We start from the raw sequence: 21,315 nt of genomic DNA, 5'->3' as shown, positions 1-21,315 counted from the left end.
CCCTAAGGTCCTCACTCTGTTGCGAGCATTGGGACCTAAATAGGGAAACACCAGGATGGCCCCTATGAGTCAAAGTCTAACTCATGTCGTTACACTCGCAACAAAGACAAGGGTTACCAAGGCCAGGCATCCATCCACAGACAGCTGTTTCGGGGTATTTGCCCCTCAGTGTGGAGCAGGTTTCTGGCTATAAGAGAGAAAGCCAAGCACCTTAGCCATCTCATTCAGTGCAATTGGCGGTGAATAGAAAGGTGGTCAAACAGGCTAACTACTGTTCTTTCAGACCACTGTTCACTTTTTTTTAGGACCAAACATTTCCTATCCTGTTAGTGAAAACCCCCTTTTTGTGCATTTTGTATAGCTTAAAGGGGTAGTGCGGCGGTAAAAAATTATTCACAGAACACACATTACAAAGTTATACAACTTTATAATGTATGTTATGTCTGTGAATGGCCACGTCATCAGCCGCTGAGCTGCGATTGGCCGAGCACAGTTATACTCAGCCAATCGCGGCTGAACAGCTGATGACGCGGCCGGCACTCGGGAAGATCGAAGGTGTTCGGGCCGGCCGGAGATGACGTTTGGCACAAGATGGCGGACGCGTGTCGGCACAATCAGGTATGTATAATGCACTACACTTCCGGGTACACGGGTGGGGGTGGGGGGACACGGGGAAGGGAGCCATTCACAGACATAACATACATTACAAAGTTGTATAACTTTGTAATGTGTGTTATTCTGTGAATTTTTTTACCACCGCACTACCCCTTTAAGGGTTTTTCACATACCATATGTTGGTTCAGACCATTGTATGTTGAGGGACCACTGGTATAAGGACATCCCAAGACTGGCTCATTAACAGGAATTGCAAGCCCACTGGAAAGGGAGTGAAGCCGTTTCCTGCCTCATTCACCATGTAACACAGGCCATCAGCTGTGCATATAGGCCAATCACTATAGATATCCAGAAACACCGCTCTGTTTGGGTGTGGTATTGCAGCTTGGTTTCATTGAAGTGAATTGGAGGAGAGATGTAATATATAACCTGAGAACAGGAGCAACCGTAGCTGTTTTTTTTCTAATTCTGGAAAAATCATTTAACACCAATCATTCCTCCATCTATAGACTGCAACCGGAGATGTGCTCAGCTGTTATAAGACACCAAGTCCCAGCATTCCATTCAGCTGTTTAGGGACGGAGTTTTACATTAGCAAACCATTGTTTTAAATCAGAACAGGGAACCTGTGACCTTCCAGCTGTTGCCAAATTACTATTCCTATTATGCCAGGGCTACTAAAGCTTTGATCGCCCAGGCATGGTGAGAAATTTAGTTTTCCAACCACTGAAGGGCCACAGGTTCCCATCACTGCTTTACTAAGTGCAATACTACAAGCCATCAATGCATGCAAAGTGTTGTAGTTTTAGTACAGCTTGGTGACCACTGCCGGGTAGTATCCACAATCTGCCTATCTCAACACCCAGGCCCATGTGCTATGCAGTATAGGTGGATCTACTGTCAACATGGTGTGGGCACAACAGATGACATCACTAATGCTCAGTGATGTCATTTACCCCAGCACTGGGTTCTAAAAGGGTAGTGAAGAGAGCTGATGAAGTTTTTTTTTTCTTAAGTCTTCAAGAAACAGCATCTGCTCACTGTTTTTAGTATATTCCTGATGCTTTGGCATCAATGATCTGTCGGATATCTGGAGAAGTGTGTGTAGATACTCACCTTATCTAATACCAGTATTCTGCTGTTCTTGTGCCAAGGACCCCCGCCTGCATGTCAACATGTGACTGCTGCAGCCAGACCTCAGCCATATGTTCCTACTGAAGCCCAAAGTACAGAGATGTCAACAAAAGCAGCTTTTGCACACGTATGGTAGGAAAATGGCTGCTGTGGATCTGTACAACTTTGCAACAGTCCCCCCCCACTCGTTACACAACTCTTACCCACAAATTATATTTCCTTATTGCTTAGAGCAGGGGTGCACAACCTGCAGCGCCCCAGCTGTTACAAAACTACAATTTCCATCAAGCCTGGACAATCTTCAGCTATCAAGATGGGAAATGTAATTTCTCAATAGTTGGAGGGGCACAGGCTCTACACTCCTGGCATGAAGCCATGGTTTCTCAGCTGTTGAACAAAACAAAATGGTGCCCTGACATCCAACTGCTAACATTGTATACTGGGAGTTGTAGTTTTGCAACATTGGGAAAGATATCAGTATGTTGGAGAGCACCGAGGGAGACGCAGGTGGAAGAAACATGGCACAAGTGAAACGGTTGTAGATTTATTGGTAGGTTCCAAGTCATATCACATCCCCATGGGCTACTGGTTATCAGCACCAGGATTCTACAAAAATAAAGACACTTTCTTAAATTAAACTTCTCATAACTTAAAAATGGTCATTTGCAGAAAATGTTACAATACCGGGTAAGTGTAGCAGTGTCAGAAAAAAAATGCAGACCCATCTCATGCAACTTTGTCATCTTGTGGCAATAGCTTAGGAGTCATGCTGAGTTGGCAGAACCGAAGAGTTGCATGACCTGCGGTTGCAACTCTGAATTGGATCTCCATATGATAAAGGAAACTTTTGCATTTGGAGGGTGACTTTTCCAGGTTACACGATTATGGCAGTCGGCTAGCAGTCTGGGCTAGTGTTATGAGAATAGCGGTCACAGATAAGCACACATAGCCTTCCTACCCGGCGACCATGGCGTCAATTAACTAAGTGCTTTAACAAAATTTAAAGAAATAAATAAAAAGTGAGGGGTGAAGCTGTACCCGCCACCCACCACTGAACCCGCTTTGGTACACTGTCGAATACTCAAGTGACACCCCGTATGGGGGTGGGGGGTGGGGTGAGCAGATTGCTCGTCCGAGCGCCAAACAAAGGCATTAAAACCCCCACGCTAAAAAGGGCAATTTGCGTCAAAAGAAAAGGACACATTAAAAGTAAAAAAAAAAAAAAAAAATCCTTCTGTCTGAGGTCCAAAATATAACTGCTCACCTCATGTAAAGTAGCACATACCTTGCCCCTATATGATAAAGCACCGCTATGCTCTCCTATACGCACACGCACTTCCGTGCCAAGTCCAATCTGTAGCCTATACAAACCAGTGTTATGGATGAAAGCAATGCAGGTTCTTGTCCTGCCCAGTGCAGGGATACGGAGCTGCTACAATGCGTTTTGAGGGGAGGAGTAAAGGGGGAGCGTCTGGGGTAAGAAGTTATGGAAGACTAGTCCAGTTAGGGACACAAACCCCTGATTTTGTCCATGTTAATGACAGAAGTCTTCACACCCTCCCGGTGCCGGCCCTCTGCGTTGTCTGGTTCCTTCGTGGAGCCGCACCGCCCCTTCCTCCTCTAAACCCACCACGGAAGCTGCGGCCTCGACGGAATCTGCCAGAGACCCCAAATGTTTCTGTGTTCAGCTTTTTCTCCTCTGCCCACGTGGTACGCCTGTGCAGACAAGGGACGCCAAATATTCATTACAGTATTATAATGCAATAACTAAATCCGGGTATAAATGAGGGTCTATAAAGCAGCGACATACATTCGCAGGCTAAAAGCACACTCCAGAGCTAAACTCAATATTCAGCTAGTTGAGACACTGCACATACATTACTTACCCTGTACTGGTCCTGTATAATAATCAAGAACTGCACTCCCTATTTTGCCAGCATACAACACATACTGCACAGAACTGAGGATTATATAATGTATTACACAGCAGAACAGTGAGTGCAGCTCTGAATCATCTGTACACACTGTTACCAACTGTAAATGACCCTACACAACATCCAATAGGCTGGGTTCACACTACGTTTTTGCAAAAACGGATGCACCTGTTTTAATCAGTTTTTCAATTGAATTCCATTATAAAAAAGTATTAAGACCGTTAAGTTTTTTTTAACAGACACAAAGGAGGTTGACTACATTTTTGATCCATTTTTATACTGGAATTCAATGGAAAAACAGATCAAACTGGATGCACACACGCATTCGATTTTTGCTAATTGTTGAAAGAAAGAAAAAAAAACACAAGTATTGCATAAACGTAGCAGGAACCCAGCCTTACCTTATTTTTGCAGACCTTATTCAGAAACCCTGTCACCTACCTGGATTTCATCTCTGAAGAAATGTTATCGAAGAAAGACTTTGTGCGGTCATAGTATATATTAGGCCCCAGGGGATCTTCCTCTGGATTGCCATCACTATTCTGGGTTTCCACTCCAGAGTCTCCCTTCTCGTCACCCTCCTTCTCAGGCTTGTCATCTGTGAGGGAGAAGCAATGTGTAATCCAGCCTGGCACCAGCACTACACCTCACAGGACTCATAGCTACCTTTGAAGTTGAGCTTATCCTTGAATTCTTTATCTAGTTCCTCCCGGTTGAATTGAGCGTTTGCGCTTTCAAAATCAAAGTCACCGTCAAATTTGATAGCGTTCTCTTTGACGGTGGTCGGCCGGTTCTGCCCTCGAGAGCGATTCCTGGCTCGCCTGTTACCTGAAGAATCACAGGAGACCATCATGGTAGATAAAGCAGAGCCTACATGGCTTCTACAGTCTGTGCACGTAGGGGGAGGGAGGGGCATTAGAGTCAAGCTTCAGTATTAGGGATTTACATCTTTCACAATCTAAGTCAGCTGGGGCTCAAAAGAGACCATCTAGCCTACTAAGGTTTATTCCTAAAGGAGTTGTCCAGTCTGATGTAAATAAAGCTCAGTATAGGCACTTCCAAAAATTTCTGACTACAGATGAGTAAACCTGGAGCGTGCGTCGCTTAGTCTGAACCTGAACGCTGCTTGCATTTGATTACTGGGGGGGGGGGGGCTATTGGTGTATCCATATTCTCCAAGTAGGTTTAGGGCTGCATCCAACTTCAGCCACTGAATGCACACCATTCAGGTTTGGACAAACTGAGCGTGGTCACGATTCGCTCATCGCTACCTTCTGACATATCAGAAGCGGTGATCAGTGGGAGTCCATCTGCTGAGACCCCCAATGATAGAATAGACAAACGCAACGTTGCAACTGGACCCCACCAAATCACAGCCCCAGACATTTCTATGACATATCAGCTGTTTGCAAGTTTAGGTACACTTCAGGGGTTTTCCCACTAAGTGATGGCTGATCGGTGGGGGTTCCAGCAGTCTGCCCCTCACCAATCATGATAATGCAGTCTACCCTATTTGAAGGAAGGGACATTCATGTGTACTGCATCGCAATTCAACTTAATGGGTTAGACAAAGATATGCAAGATCACCAGGGCTCTAAAGCGGCACATAGGTCATGCATCAATCAGCCATTACCCCTTCTGATAAGTGTTAGGGGGTATTCACACATTCCACTATTATGGCCCAAGCACAAAGATTTGCTACGGACTAGAATCACATAACTCCCAGTATGAGGATTCATTACAATGCCAGGGTCTCTGAATCAGTTTTAGGGTGTGTTCACACAGTATGAGTTTACAGAGGACTTCACACTGACATTTCATGGCAAACTGGCTGCAATATCTGGTATCAGTCTATTACCCTTGGAAAAGTGGCACCAAACCCCTGTATAACTTACATGTTATCTGACATTAGACAAGTAGTATAGCTTCATTTACATGGGACTGGATGACCCTTTTAAAATGAAAATTGAGATAATCTATAGTAAAGACTCTACAAACTGAAGATTTCTGGAGAGGGGAGGACATCAAACTAGGATCTCCCTGTAAGACATCAGTATGTCCCATTCTGGAAGACTCAGCCCAGCTATGTACTATATGGAAGTATACGCATGTGAGTTGGCATCATACCTAAAGTCTCCCTATATGTGGTTTACTAACTCCGCCCAATGATCATCCGCAGTACAATGATCCCCAAGCCCCATTATTTTACCTGACCTCCGTCTTTGGGGTCGTCTATTCTCATCATTGATATTCTGTGTCGGTGCAGTCTGAGGTGGGGCTGAAAGAAACCAGAAGTAGACTGAAGGGGTTTCTACACGAACAGACCAGGTTATATAGTGGAGCTATCCACTATGAACACAGAGTCCCTGGTTACTGTTGTCTCTGGAATCATTGAGGGAACTTTATAAGTCACTTATGGTGAGGAACAGATTTTACCATAAAGCTGAACAGTCAGAGCCCGCACACAGCCAATCCCAGTACAGGCTATTTACCACTTATTGGCGCAGGCTGGCCTCCCGCCTGGGCCGGTCTGTTCCCTCGCTGGCTCACAGGGGGGCCCTTTGCCGGTTGTAGCTTCTTTTGCGCCATATTCTCCATTGGACCAGTCTGAACCGCTTGCTCCACCATAGGACTCTTCCTCGCTGGGATTGATGGGAAGCCAGCTGCAGGCAGAAAAGGGAACACTTCAGTAGGAAATTCCCAGGTAGAGCTGTCATGGGAGCCCCCAGCAACACTCAATGCAATGGACACAAACTAGTAGGGTTAATAAAGGTAACAGAAGATGAAGCGGAGCTAGCAGTAATACAAGCCTCTATATAGGAGGATATTATAGTTTTCTGGGCAGGACCAGGTGACAAACCATTGCCCAGTACTAAAGCTTCCCACCAAACCTGATCACAACAGGTGTTCTGTGTCCCATGGAGCCATGCTTGAACATGTGGGTGAGATTAACATGGCAGAAGGCTGCCTAAAGGAGTTTAATGGTGCTACAACCATGTCTGACCACCATCCCAGAACCTCTGTCCTCATAACATAGGTGTCTGAACTGTGGGATCTGAGCACCATAACCCCATCACCTCTTCTGCAGATAAGGGATGGGTATTAAGAATTTATCCAGGATTGGAACATTGATGCCTTTTAACAGCATCCCTTTAATTTAGTCTTATGGTTGTCACCAGGTTTTGCCCAGAGATAAAGCAGTAAGTTTTTATTCTCAAGCTTCACTTGCCAGGCAGCCCAGCACGCATCACATTAATAGTGTTAGTAGCTGGACACCCTGCTAGTTCACCCAACAGTATTGCTGGCTTCCACAGAGGATTGTATGATCACACACATGCTGATATATTGTGCAGACATAACATACTAGCTATGAACAAGTCATGCAACAAACATCTACACAGCGGATAGATTGCTGAAAGCAAGAAACAAAGCGGCAAAACACATTAGAAGGGGCTCTAAACTACAGGGGTATTTTTTATTCCAAGTTAAAGATTTATGCTGCCTGCTGCAGGTTTGGCGGCATTTCACAACAAAAACTGTAACTGCCTGTGGCCACCAGTAGGGGGAGCTCAATGTATACAGGTTAAGAATACTTCTATGTAACTTAATAAATGTTACAAACCGTTAATAACAAAATCCATCCATGAACTAATGCAAGTTTAAGAAAGAAGCTTTGGTGAACAAGCAAATTTTAGATCCTCAGTGTTAAATAGGGAATAACCAGCATGGATGAGGGACACATTGTCTTTCAAGTCAGGCTCTGTTACATTGTGTTTTAGCCTTTCATTCATTAAAAAATATAGGCTTAGCCACTTGGTTCATTAAAGTGTTATGGCAAACCACAAGAGCATGATGGGAGTTGTAGTTTTTTAATAGCTGCTATATGGAGTGCAACAACCACTACAAGTGGTCAGTGCATGCTAGGAGATACAGGGTCACAATGACTGGCGCTCCGCAGGTTAGGAAGCATTAACGCCAAGATTTGTGCAATTTATTGGTGAAGAAACCAAGAAGACTTCATGAAACATGCCTTGCTGTCCAAACACATAGAAGGTCAGATTCTTACTCAGCATGCGGTGCTAAATGACTATGGAAACCAGTGCAATTCATACTGGTCACCAGTTTCCGTAAGCCAGTGTCACTGATGCTCTACAGCAGCAGCCAAGGCTATGCAAGAGGCTACTTTATCAGTACTAAAATACCCCTGCAGCTGGCGTTCTAGGCAGCCAGACTGCACAGACATCAGATCTTATTGAAGGAACCTCCACCATATTCTGACATTGTGTTTTAGTGTTTCCTCAAGGATTACTATCAGCTCACTATTTTAGGTGGCTTTTTCCAAGGAGACATTACACCCCCCCCAACTTAAAGGGTAACTTGCTTATCCCAGACACCCCTAGTCATGTGATGCGCCATTATAACCTGCAGACTGATGCGACACGGAACAAGACAACAACGTTACTGGATGTAGAACAAAAAAACGACTATTCTATAGCGGCATGCTATCAATATGCAACACAAGCTGGCCGGGTTACCCTTGGAGAGGTGTGGGGGCTCTGCCAGTAAGTCAGGATCCGGTGCCACAGGCTGTGGAGATGGGGAGGACGAGGAGCTGGATGCTGCGGCTGATGCCGAAGGGCTTACCAGCTTCTCTGTGTGGACAGTTCAATGAGTTATTAACAGGTCACCATTACTGCAAGCTGCAGATCTCAGGACAAGACAGGCTGGGGCTACATAGCGACTGGTGGCCATGTAAGCGCTATGTTATGTCACCCTGCTACATCGGAAGTGAATGGTCACAGTGCAGCTGCTTCTACCACAACATGACATACAGAAATGGTCCAAAACTGCTGGATTTCTGCACATCTAAGGTCACATGGCCACAAGTCATTGCACAGCCCAAGCCTTGTTAGCAATGTAACATTACCCAAAAAAATAAAGCCATCCTTGTTCATCTATTCCATTAATCCTTGTGTTACAGAAAAACTAAACCTGAAAATCTCAGGCACTAGACTTCTGAGCTACTGAATAGTCTCCTACAGGTTTAAGAGATATCCCTGCTAACACTTTAGACATGTTACATAAACTTACAAAGTCTTGATGGTCTGGGTGTTCAGCCTGACTCGCTGGATCAATACAAAAGATGGACTGCACGTCTATAGAGACCTGCAGTGAGGCAGGGACTGAAGCACTTAGTCATGCTTTCTATTAGTCAGTCTAAGGGCCCTATTCCACAGGACGATTATCGTTCTCTATTGTTAACGATAAACGATCCAAACGACCACTATTGCGAAAGACCTGAAATCGTTCACCCATTTACATGGAAAGATAATCGTTACTTATGATCGTTCTTGCGGTCGTCTTGTGGTCGCTAGTGCGTTTGTCACTACTGCGAACGACTTATTCAATGCAAATGACTTGCGAACGAGCAACGATAATAGGTCCAGGTCTTATTAAACGATCAACGTTTTCTCGTCCAGTCGTTAACTGCTATCCAATCGAACGATCATCGTTTAGATTCGAATGATTTAATGATAATCTGAACGATAATCATCCGGTGGAATAGCGCCCTAAGGGTCCATTTACACAGAAAAATTATCTGCCAAAGATTTGAAGCTAAAGCCAGAAGCAGACAAAACAGATCAGGTCATAAAGGAAAGTCTGAGATTTCTCCTCTTCAAATCCTGGCTTTGGCTTCAAATCTTGGGCAGATAATCTTTTCTGTGTAAATGGACCCCAAGAGCCCTAATACATGGAGCGATTGTCAGCTGAATTACGCAGATTATCACCCTGTAACAGTGATAAGCCCATGACAATTATTGGCTTTAGGTCTGGATATGTAATAGGGATGTGCGGCAGACAGCAAATGATTGAATAAACTGTTCACACATTACCTCTCCATGCTACCAATCTTCTCCTGCCCCGGCATGGCATGCTGCAGCTTCTCAGCTGACAGGCCGCTCAGCCATTCATTGTCTACGGCGGTCCCCGCCAGTGATTGGATGAGCAGCCTGTCAGCTCAGAGAAGCTGCAGCATGCCATGCCAGGGCAGGAGAAGATTGGGAGCATGGAGAGGTAATGTATGAACAGTTTATGGCAAGGGCTACATGGACATGGCTAATGTCTACGCAGCCCTTGCTAAACAATCAGCAGCTCGTTTACATTATTGATCAGGATGTCATGGGCCTGACTAATAGGACCCTAGCACCCTGACTAATAGGACCCTAGCACCCAAGTCTGAGAAACAGGTCAAGCTATTTTTTAATTAAATGTAACAGGGAAAGTCTATACACATTCTCAGATCGGGGGAGGGGGCAGGGAGATATTAAAGGGGTTAACTAGCGCTGCAAAGACATGGCCACTTTCTTTCAGAGACAACATGACTCGTCTCCAGTTCAGGTGCGGTTTGCAATTAAGCTCCATTCACTTCAATGAACTGAGCAGCAAAACCCCGCCCCAAGATGGAGACAAGAGTGGGGCTGTCTCTGGAAGAAAGTGGCCATGTTTTTGTAGCGCTGGATAACCACTAAGATTATGAATTTAACTCCTGATCTCCCCTCATTCTCAAAGGATATAATTTGTCTGGCAGTAATTTAGTCGTTCCTCCCCACTAATACAATATACACATGAAATTCAGAGCATCTCAGCAAACTACATACCTAGACCCAAGGAGGCGGCATACTGCTGGCTGAGAAGAGAGGAGGCAGCAAGCTGGCCATATGTCGGCATGCCTCGGAACGGGCTGTAAGGCACAGACGGCTGGTAGGATGAGGAGGAGGCAGAGCCCAGGGACGACTGCAGGGAAAGGAGAAGAACAAGAATTTACATCATGAAGAAATGATCTATACTACACATCCCTTGTAAGCAGTGGGCCCCCAATTGATTAATAGTAGGGGCCGGCAATCTGGGGCTTCCACATCCAAGCATCTACCTGTACAACACCACAAATGTTTAAGGGGTTATCCAGCGCTACAAACACATGGCCACTTTTCCCCCTACTGTTGTCTCCAGTTCAGGTACAGTTTGCAATTAAGCTCCATTCACTTCAATGGAACTGAGTTTCAAAACCCCACCCAAACTGGAGAGAACAGTAGGGGGAAAGTGGCCATGTTTTTGTAGTACTGGATAGCCTCTTTAAAGAAGCAGGTCACAAAAATTATTGGCCCCACTGGCACGTATACTCACCGGAGTAGATCAGTGTCCCATGGCGCGGCTTCATTCCGGTGCTGTTCAAATTAGTCACAGGCTCACTGTAGCCTCTGCAGTGACTCCTTATCTGTCCTGTGATTGAACGCTGGAAGTCATGCACTTCCATAGAGAATGCATTGAAGCGCGTGAGTTCCGGCATATATTCACAGGAGACAGAAGCTGGTGAGCACGCACTGGATTTGATCGGAACCATGGGACCGGAATGAAGCAGGACAGCAGGACACCGATCAGCTGCGGGGAGTATATGTGCCAGAGCCTACCAGGGGGCCACTGTCCTCAAGACAAAAGTGCTGCTGTTTCCAGAAGAAAACAGCCAAGCCTGGACAGCCCCTTTAAAGCAAATGAACCATCAGGTACATTGCTTTTGTAACGAGACAGTTGGCACTGGCGCGGTGATTCCGGTGGCGCAGTCTTATGAACAGCAAGGAGGAAATTTAGCAGTCTAAGGCCCTACACAAGGCAATTTCTGGAGGACATGGTGTACATACAGCCTATAGTCTGGGTTACAACTACTATTCACCGACAGCCAGCAGAGATATTTGAAGTAGTGAGGAATTTTGACATATAGCAAACGCTAAAGGGTCCTCATGCGTAAAACATAACTATGAACCTAGGCTAGACAAGTTAGACTGGGTTCATACTACGTTTTTGCAATCAGTTTTTTTCATAAACTGTTGGAAAAACGTGTGCATCCTTTTTTCATTGAATTCCTTTATTTAAAAAAAGGATTTTTTTTAACGTACACAAAAACTAAGTCTACCTCATTTTTGTGCCAGTTAAAAAAACGGATCCCTTTTGATCTTTTTAGAATGGAATTCAATGGAAAAACAGATGCACACACACTTATCCGTTTTTGCCATTTTTTTTGTTGCAAAAAAACGGATTGCAAAAACAGTGAACCCAGCCTTAAAGCTTGTAGGACTCATGCGGCAGTCTTATGTCAATGTATCAGGCCAGGTAAAACACATTGAGGGTATGTCCACATTATGGAATCCCGGCAGATCACCCGCAGCTCGCCCCCATCTCCGCTGGTCCCATAGACTTTATTCTATGTTTTGCCAGATTCCGCCGTCCGCCTGAATAATGAGCGGGTTCACTCTTCTGGCAGACTGGAATCTGCCAAACCATAGAATGAAGCCTATGAGACCAGCAGAAATGAGTGCGGCTGAGCTGAAACAATTTGGTGGGAAAACCAACCACCTTAACTCACCCATCCCCGTGCCTGTTGTGCTGCTCCCAAATCCCGCTGACCACCCCTGGAAGTAATCTTTGGCTGGAATCCAGGCATGTCAGGTACCCGGTTCTTCCAGCTGCAAAGTCAATGCCCGCTCAGCCAGCCACTTAGCTCGTATGAGATGTTGAAGCTGGAAAAGCTGCAGGTCCCGCATCTGTCAACAGGACCTGGGAGTGACTACAGGGCACAAGGTGAGGCAAGTCTAGTTTGCTGATTATTTTTCCCCTTTGCCTCCTGACTTATTTGGTGGAAAACCTTTAAGCTGGCCATTTACCTCCAGTAACCGTTCTCTACCACCTGCCCCTCGACCTCCACACACACAGGATTAATTAGCATGTTCAAGTAAACCCAGGTACAGAGAGCCACACACACCTTAGACTGAAGGATGGCCAAGCCTTGAGCACAGCCAAAGTCTAGGGTGTATTGGGATATTTAGTCTTTGGATATAAAGAGCCTTTTGATTCTCTACCAGCAAAACATGCAAAGTTCTAGCAGGAAACTTTAATAGGGGTTTTTAAAACCCTGGGATGAGACGACAACTGTAAGGACACTTTGATTTCTAAGAATTCTACCTGCTGGACAGGTTTTCCCGAATTGTCACCCCAATCTCCAGACACAACCTCTTCTGCCAGACAATACACTGGAGCAGAGGGTAGTGGCATCAGGACACAGCGCTCACTGCTTTTATCCATTTAACTTATAATTGGGACAAGTTACGTAAACCCCAACTAAATCTGGCAGCAGTGTGTTAAGAGCGTCTCGCGCCAGCAGCACGTTTTATAACACATGATCCAGGAGAAAGTTAACCAGTTCAGGGCCTGCCACCATCTTAAACTATCATATATAGAATCCATGGACAGATTTTACTCACCTGGACACCACGAGCAGGCAAGACAACATTTTGAGATTCTGTAACAAACCCTATCAGGTCATATGCTGTGGGTCACTTAGCTTATTTTGTCAGGTTTAGCCCATTATGGCCTCTTGCCATTAGCTGCATCTGCACAGGGCATGGGGACAGCACTCCCAGCAACCAGTTACACTGGGAATGCTCTTACCATACATATCACACTGGCCAAATCTGCATTGATCAAGTGTGCATGGGCACAGCAGTACTCCCAATAGCAAATGTAATCAATGTATTAGGTTAGGGGCCTCCAATCTATGGAGTGCAACCCTTTCTGCATCACTGCATGCTGGGAGTTTTAGTTGTGCTACAGCTGTGAAGTCAGAGTGTGGGGTACAAAGCATTAGGCATTTCACTGGGTTCTCAAGGAGTTATACAGTGATAAATACCTAGTTTCCATCTGTATTATGCATCCGATTAAGCTGCAGTACAAGGCTAAGACCAAACAAAATAAAAGCTAAATACCAACAATTTTTAGTTACATTTGTTGTATTTGCCAAAACAGATTGTAAATAATGAGCTTGTTCATCAATTACACTCATTCTATACTATGGGCATCACTGGCCAATTTCCCACACAGCAGTTATCCCTAGAACAGCTGTATACTTACCTGAAATCTACAGCAATATTTTCATATTTATGGAGTGTGAAACTAGCCTTAGGGCCATGTTACTGACCGCAGTCTTTACACAGAGCATTCATCTACCAAACATGCCTGATAGGGCTATTAAGCATAGGGTAGGGACAGCATAGGGATTATAGGGATTAGTAAAACTGCAGTATAAAGCATTGAGTAGAGATAAGGATAGCTGCAGTATAAAGCATAGGGTAGGGATTGTAGTATAGGGATCAGTAGAGCTGCAGTATAAAGCATAGGGTAGGGATTGTAGTATAGGGATCAGTAGAGCTGCAGTATAAGGTATAGGGTAGGGATTGTAGTATAGGGATCAGAGAAGCTGCGGTATAAGGCATAGGACAGATTGTAGTATAGAGATCAGTAGAGCTACAGTATAAGGCATAGGGTAGGGATTGTAGTATAGGGATCAGTATAGCTGCAGTATAAGGTATAGGGCAGAGATTGTAGTATAGGGATCAGTAGAGCTGCAGTATAAATCATAGGGTAGGGATCAGTAGAGCTGCAGTATAAAGCATAGGGCAGAGATTGTAGTATAGAAATCAGTAGAGCTGCAGTTTAAAGCATAGGGTAGGGATTGTAGGATAGGGATCAGTAGAGCTGCAGTATAAAGTATAGGGTAGGGATTGTAGGAAGGGATCAGTAGAGCTGCAGTATAAAGCATAGGGCAGAGATTGTAGTAAAGGGATCAGTAGAGCTGCAGTATAAAGCATAGGGTAGGGATTGTAGGATAGGGATCAGTAGAGCTGCAGTATAAAGTATAGGGTAGGGATTGTAGGAAGGGATCAGTAGAGCTGCAGTATAAAGCATAGGGCAGAGATTGTAGTAAAGGGATCAGTAGAGCTGCAGTATAAAGCATAGGGTAGGGATTGTAGTAAAGGGATCAGTAGAGCTGCAGTATAAAGCATAGGGTAGGGATTGTAGGAAAGGGATCAGTAGAGCTGCAGTATAAAGCATAGGGTAGGGATTGTAGTAAAGGGATCAGTAGAGCTGCAGTATAAAGCATAGGGTAGGGATTGTAGGAAAGGGATCAGTAGAGCTGCAGTATAAAGCATAGGGTAGGGATTGTAGTATAGGGATCAGTAGAGCTGCAGTATAAGGTATAGGGTAGGGATTGTAGTATAGGGATCAGTAGAGCTGCAGTATAAGGTATAGGGTAGGGATTGTAGTATAGGGATCAGTAGAGCTGCAGTATAAAGTATAGGGTAGGGATTGTAGGAAGGGATCAGTAGCGCTGCAGTATAAAGCATAGGGCAGAGATTGTAGTAAAGGGATCAGTAGAGCTGCAGTATAAAGCATAGGGTAGGGATTGTAGGAAAGGGATCAGTAGAGCTGCAGTATAAAGTATAGGGTAGGGATTGTAGGAAAGGGATCAGTAGAGCTGCAGTATAAGGTATAGGGTAGGGATTACAGTATGAGCGCGTCAGATTTGGGATGAAACCAGACTCCATTAGGTCATGTATCCAAGGTGATGAGCTGAACAGCTGCCACCACTGTCTATAACAAGTACGGCCTCATTTAGGTGTAAGCGCTCCCATAGCCCAGGTCCCGTCAGTGTTGTCATACCTGGACGATGGCTGGATCCTGGGGTAAGGCATGCTGGGCTTTTGGGGGCTCACACACCGTGATGTCTTTGATGTCACTGCCCCGGAATATAATATACTCGTACACCTCTTCACGGGGAGGCGCGGGGCGGTCGGTAGGACGGTCTTCAGTCCCAAAGGATCGCACTGTGCAGAGGTAAGTAAAGTGGTTAGAGGCTACAGGAAGCATTTATATGTGTGTGGGGGGAATATACAATGAATACAGCAGTACCAATCAGGAACCAAATACTGTCATATTGGAGGGGGGGGGGGGCGACATCACCCTGCACCAAAGTAGGCTCCACTTAAAGGGAACCAATCATTACAAAAGGCTGAGGAAACTTGCTGCTACTTCACCCAGCACACTTCCCAAACATATATACTGTATATAGCCTGTGCCGTATAACCTGCAAACTTGCATACGCTAGGATAATGAGCGCCAACTAGCCACCTGGGCCTTTCCCTTTTGCCAAGTAGTCACAGTCCCCAGGCGCTCCAGCTCTATGTCCAGTACATCCCCATGTCGATGTCATCATTGCGCATGTGCAGTACACCAGCGCCCTCACCCCACTGTACTGCACATGCGCAGTAATGAAGATGTTGCAGCGCTAACGCAATCCAAGGCCCACCTCTTGTGACGTACTAAAACCACACTCAAGGGGGCCCGATTACAGCGCTGACACCCCCAGGGATTGTGACTACTTGGCAAAAGAAACGCCCAGATGACTAGTTAAGAGTGCAAGACTTTGTGGATTGCCTTACTGTTATAGGCTTTCCCTATAAGCCAGAGTCCCCCATTAGGTTCCCATATCTTCTGTAGGGAAAACCTACTGCAATGGCAGCTTCTGCCGCAGACATACAAATCCCTGGCACCATCTTTGGCAAGCAGTATCTTAGAGGGAACCTGTCACCCCCCCGTGCCGGGGTGACAGGCTCCCATCCCCCGTTAGAGCCGCTTATACTCACCTAATCCCGCTTCTGGAGGTGGTCGGGTGACGGAGATCTCAGCCGCCGCAGCCCGGCGCGCACGCTGAGAGATGAGTCCAACACCCATAGAGAATGACGGAGCGCTGGACTCTCCTGTCATTCTCTATGGGTGTTGGACTCATCTCAGCGCGCGCGCGCCGGGCTGCAGCGGCTGAGATCTTAATCACCCGACCACCTCCAGAAGCGGGACCCGGCGGGATTAGGCGAGTATAGGGGGCTCTAACGGGGGTCGGGAGCCTGTCACGGGGGGTGACAGGTACCCTTTAAAACTTACCTGCAAGTGGCTTCAGCTGTGCCTGCTCCTGACTGACACAGATGCAACATAGTCACCAGAGATTTATTTCCTTCCCATACCGCCAAGAAGAGAAGTCACTGGTGACCATGGGCACAGCTGCTGGGACTATACAGAGCATGTTATCCCACTGGTGCAGAACCACAACTCCCAGCATGCAGCTGTCCAGACACAATGGGAGTTGTAGTTTCGCCACAGCTGGAGGGCCGAAGGTTCCCCATCCCTGATCTTAGAGCCACAGGAAGAGCATGCAGGGAATTCCAGTTTTGCAACAGCTGAAACAAACAGCCTCCCATATCTAAGCTTCCTGCACCTCTGCAACAAGGGGACAATTGGGGAAAACGCAGTCACCACATCTTACTGCAGCCGACCAATATAAGGAAGGAAACCAGCAAGTCATGCACACCCATCAGGTGGACCAGCCGGGACTAATCCACTTACAAAAAGGCAGCAAGGTCACCCGCTTATACAGACATGCTGTAGACAAACTGGGGGCGCCACTGCTCTCACTGATTGCAAGCTCTTGAGGTACCCCTAGCAATATATATGAAGCACAAGCATATGCTCCTAATAACAAGCCTCCATAGGGTCCACTCCCCCCCCCCCACCACTGTGCCGGGCCAGCCACCAATCCAGCCCCCCCCCCCACTGTGCCAGGCCAGCCACCAATCCAGCCCCCCCCCCCACTGTGCCAGGCCAGCCACCAACCCAGCCCCCCCCCACTGTGCCAGGCCAGCCACCAATCCAGCCACCCCCCCCCCACTGTGCCAGGCCAGCCACCAATCCAGCCACCCCCCCCCCCACTGTGCCAGGCCAGCCACCAATCCAGCCACCCCCCCCCCCCACTGTGCCAGGCCAGCCACCAATCCAGCCCCCCCCCCCCACTGTGCCAGGCCAGCCACCAATCCAGCCACCCCCCCCCACTGTGCCAGGCCAGCCACCAATCCAGCCACCCCCCCCCCCCCACTGTGCCAGGCCAGCCACCAATCCAGCCACCCCCCCCCCCCACTGTGCCAGGCCAGCCACCAATCCAGCCCCCCCCCACTTTGCCAGGCCAGCCACCAATCCAGCCCCCCCCCCCACTGTGCCAGGCCAGCCACCAATCCAGCCCCCCCCCCACTGTGCCAGGCCAGCCACCAATCCAGCCCCCCCCCCCCACTGTGCCAGGCCAGCCACCAATCCAGCCCCCCCCCACTTTGCCAGGCCAGCCACCAATCCAGCCCCCCCCCCCACTGTGCCAGGCCAGCCACCAATCCAGCCCCCCCCCCCCACTGTGCCAGGCCAGCCACCAATCCAGCCCCCCCCCCACTGTGCCAGGCCAGCCACCAATCCAGCCCCCCCCCACTGTGCCAGGCCAGCCACCAATCCAGCCCCCCCCCCCACTGTGCCAGGCCAGCCACCAATCCAGCCCCCCCCCCACTGTGCCAGGCCAGCCACCAATCCAGCCCCCCCCCCCCACTGTGCCAGGCCAGCCACCAATCCAGCCCCCCCCCCCCACTGTGCCAGGCCAGCCACCAATCCAGCCCCCCCCCCCCCCCCCCCACTGTGCCAGGCCAGCCACCAATCCAGCCCCCACTGTGTGCCAGGCCAGCCACCAATCCAGCCCCCCCCCCCCACTGTGTGCCAGACCAGCCTCCAATCCGGTCTCTCCTACCCCCATGAGTACATGGCAGCCAGTCATGAAAGGGTTAATCAGCCTATTTAAAGGGCCATAAATGATCCATACAGAGAGGACCCCCACCCACTCCCATCACCCCCCGGGGGGCTGTCCCCGCTCCCGTAGCGCCCCCTACAGTACACCGTGTGTTTGGGGTTTCTCTGCTTTGCATTACGTCAGTGGTTACTGTGCAGACGCAATGCATAGAAGCGGCATAGAGGGCAGTGACGCATCTCCCGAGCCCGAAGCCCACGCACTCCCACCCGAGCACCAGGCCCGGGGTTCCCCTCGTCACCTTTGGCTAGGGCCACAGTGGAGTTCTCGGTGTCGATGGTGTACAGGATTCCCTCATAGCGGATCTGAGCCTTAGAGATGAGGCTGATCTTGCTGCCAATGTACGGGGTTCCCGAGCTCATGATTCCGGCTTCTCCACAACTCCCTTCGGGTCCACACCTTTCCACCTGAGGAACCCCCCTGGACTGCCAAGCGCCGCCCACTGTCTCCCCTAATATAGCCGACAAGCGGCCCCGCCCACTAGAACGCCGGAGGCGGGGCCGAGTCTCGTTTCTTGCTGCGCACTCTGTGAAGGTTTCTCCGGGCGGGTGACGTCACGCGCTGTGATTGGCTGCGGGAGGCAGAATTGGCGTTAGACCCGGCAACTAATGACTCCGGGAGACAAGAGCGGCAGCTGCTGCTGCTCCTCAGTGACGGCGTCTGCGGGAGGAGGCGGCGGCCATGTTGTAGGTGGGAATAGGTGATGATGGGGAATGTTTATGTTTAGGTGGGAGCTGATGTCATGTATAGAGGATGCGGAGCCCAGCAGCGCTCATACGGGAGGGCTCCATCACCAAGCGCTGAGCGCCTGGAAATCATAATATATAATGTGACTGCCCACATAGCCGATCATCATTAGTCTGTATAGCGAAGGTCATCATACTGCTAAACGGTACAGAGCAGATCCTCCACTGCAATAATATAGACTCCTGCACTGATACAGACCCCAGACCAGACCCCAGACCAGACTCCTGCACAGATACAGACCCCGGACCAGACCCCTACACTGATACAGACCCCGGACCAGACCCCTACACTGATACAGACCCCAGACCAGACTCCTGCACTGATACAGACCCCAGACCAGAATCCTACACTGATACAGACCCCAGACCGGAATCCTACACTGATACAGACCCCAGACCAGACTCCTGCACTGATACAGACCCCAGACCAGACTCCTGCACTGATACAGACGCCAGACCAGAATCCAACACTGATACAGACCCCAGACCAGACTCCTACACTGATACAGACCCCAGACCAGACTCCTGCACTGATACAGACCCCGGACCAGACCCCTACACTGATACAGACCCCAGACCAGACCCCTACACTGATACAGACCCCAGACCAGACTCCTACACTGATACAGACCCCAGACCAGACTCCTGCACTGATACAGACCCCAGACCCCTACACTGATACAGACCCCAGACCAGACTCCTACACTGATACAGACCCCAGACCAGAATCCTACACTGATACAGACCCCAGACCGGAATCCTGCACTGATACAGACCCCAGACCAGACTCCTGCACTGATACAGACCCCAGACCAGAATCCTACACTGATACAGACCCCAGACCGGAATCCTACACTGATACAGACCCCAGACCAGACTCCTGCACTGATACAGACCCCAGACCAGAATCCTACACTGATACAGACCCCAGACCAGACTCCTGCACTGATACAGACCCCAGACCAGACTCCTGCACTGATACAGACCCCAGACCAGAATCCTACACTGATACAGACCCCAGACCAGACTCCTGCACTGATACAGACCCCAGACCAGAATCCTACACTGATACAGACCCCAGACCGGAATCCTACACTGATACAGACCCCAGACCAGACTCCTGCACTGATACAGACCCCAGACCAGACTCCTGCACTGATACAGACGCCAGACCAGACTCCTACACTGATACAGACCCCAGACCAGAATCCTACACTGATACAGACCCCAGACCGGAATCCTACACTGATACAGACCCCAGACCAGACTCCTGCACTGATACAGACCCCAGACCAGACTCCTGCACTGATACAGACCCCAGACCAGAATCCTACACTGATACAGACCCCAGACCGGAATCCTACACTGATACAGACCCCAAACCAGACTCCTGCACTGATACAGACCCCAGACCAGACTCCTGCATTGATACAGACGCCAGACCAGAATCCAACACTGATACAGACCCCAGACCAGACTCCTGCACAGATACAGACCCCAGACCAGACTCCTGCACTGATACAGACCCCGGACCAGACCCCTACACTGATACAGACCCCAGACCAGACTCCTGCACTGATACAGACCCCAGACCAGAATCCTACACTGATACAGACCCCAGACCGGAATCCTACACTGATACAGACCCCAGACCAGACTCCTGCACTGATACAGACCCCAGACCAGACTCCTGCACTGATACAGACGCCAGACCAGAATCCAACACTGATACAGACCCCAGACCAGAATCCTACACTGATACAGACCCCAGACCACACTCCTGCTCTGATACAGACCCCAGACCAGACTCCTGCACTGATACAGACCCCAGACCAGACCCCTACACAGATACAGACCCCAGACCAGACTCCTGCACTGATACAGACCCCAGACCAGACTCCTGCACTGATACAGACCCCAGACCAGACTCCTACACTGATACAGACCCCAGACCAGACTCCTGCACTGATACAGACCCCAGACCAGACCCCTGCACTGATACAGACCCCAGACCAGACCCCTACACAGATACAGACCCCAGACCAGACCCCTGCACTGATACAGACCCCGGACCAGACCCCTACACTGATACAGACCCCAGACCAGACTCCTGCACTGATACAGACCCCAGACCAGACTCCTGCACAGATACAGACCCCAGACCCCTACACAGATACAGACCCCAGACCAGACTCCTGCACTGATACAGACCCCAGACCAGACTCCTGCACTGATACAGACCCCAGACCAGACTCCTACACTGATACAGACCCCAGACCAGACCCCTGCACTGATACAGACCCCAGACCAGACTCCTGCACTGATACAG

General features: G+C 48.7%; 1 protein-coding gene across 3 annotated transcripts; it reads right to left on the bottom strand.

The window, feature by feature from the left end:
- Positions 1 to 2,280: 2,280 nt before the first annotated feature.
- Positions 2,281 to 18,768, bottom strand: LSM14B (LSM family member 14B). Of its 3 annotated transcripts, XM_069951724.1 has the most exons (9): positions 18,482 to 18,768; positions 15,234 to 15,397; positions 10,343 to 10,478; positions 8,219 to 8,335; positions 6,176 to 6,346; positions 5,893 to 5,961; positions 4,350 to 4,511; positions 4,125 to 4,281; positions 2,281 to 3,465 (listed from the first exon to the last, which is right to left on the bottom strand). In XM_069951724.1, the coding sequence occupies exons 1-9, from the start codon at positions 18,600 to 18,602 to the stop codon at positions 3,300 to 3,302; spliced, it is 1,263 nt and encodes a 420-aa protein (XP_069807825.1). In that variant the 5' UTR covers positions 18,603 to 18,768; the 3' UTR covers positions 2,281 to 3,299. The 3 variants fall into 3 exon arrangements, with proteins under 3 accessions (XP_069807825.1, XP_069807827.1, XP_069807826.1); XM_069951726.1 differs by lacking the exon at positions 8,219 to 8,335 and having other exon boundaries at positions 18,482 to 18,767; XM_069951725.1 differs by lacking the exon at positions 5,893 to 5,961 and having other exon boundaries at positions 18,482 to 18,766.
- Positions 18,769 to 21,315: the final 2,547 nt, after the last annotated feature.

The sequence above is a fragment of the Dendropsophus ebraccatus genome, chromosome 14 (genome assembly GCF_027789765.1).
Source record: "Dendropsophus ebraccatus isolate aDenEbr1 chromosome 14, aDenEbr1.pat, whole genome shotgun sequence".
NCBI classification, from domain to species: Eukaryota; Metazoa; Chordata; class Amphibia; order Anura; family Hylidae; genus Dendropsophus; species Dendropsophus ebraccatus.
This window is presented reverse-complemented; position numbering and strand designations above follow the sequence as displayed.

Excerpts from the sequence above, each read along its gene's own strand:
- LSM14B (XM_069951724.1), bottom strand. The coding sequence starts at position 18,602 with ATGAGCTCGGGAACCCCGTACATTGGCAGCAAGATCAGCCTCATCTCT. Across the intron at positions 15,398-18,481 it reads CACTGTGGCCCTAGCCAAAG|TGCGATCCTTTGGGACTGAA; the intron begins GTGACGAGGGGA and ends ACCTCTGCACAG. Across the intron at positions 10,479-15,233 it reads AGGATCCAGCCATCGTCCAG|TCGTCCCTGGGCTCTGCCTC; the intron begins GTATGACAACAC and ends CTTTCCCTGCAG.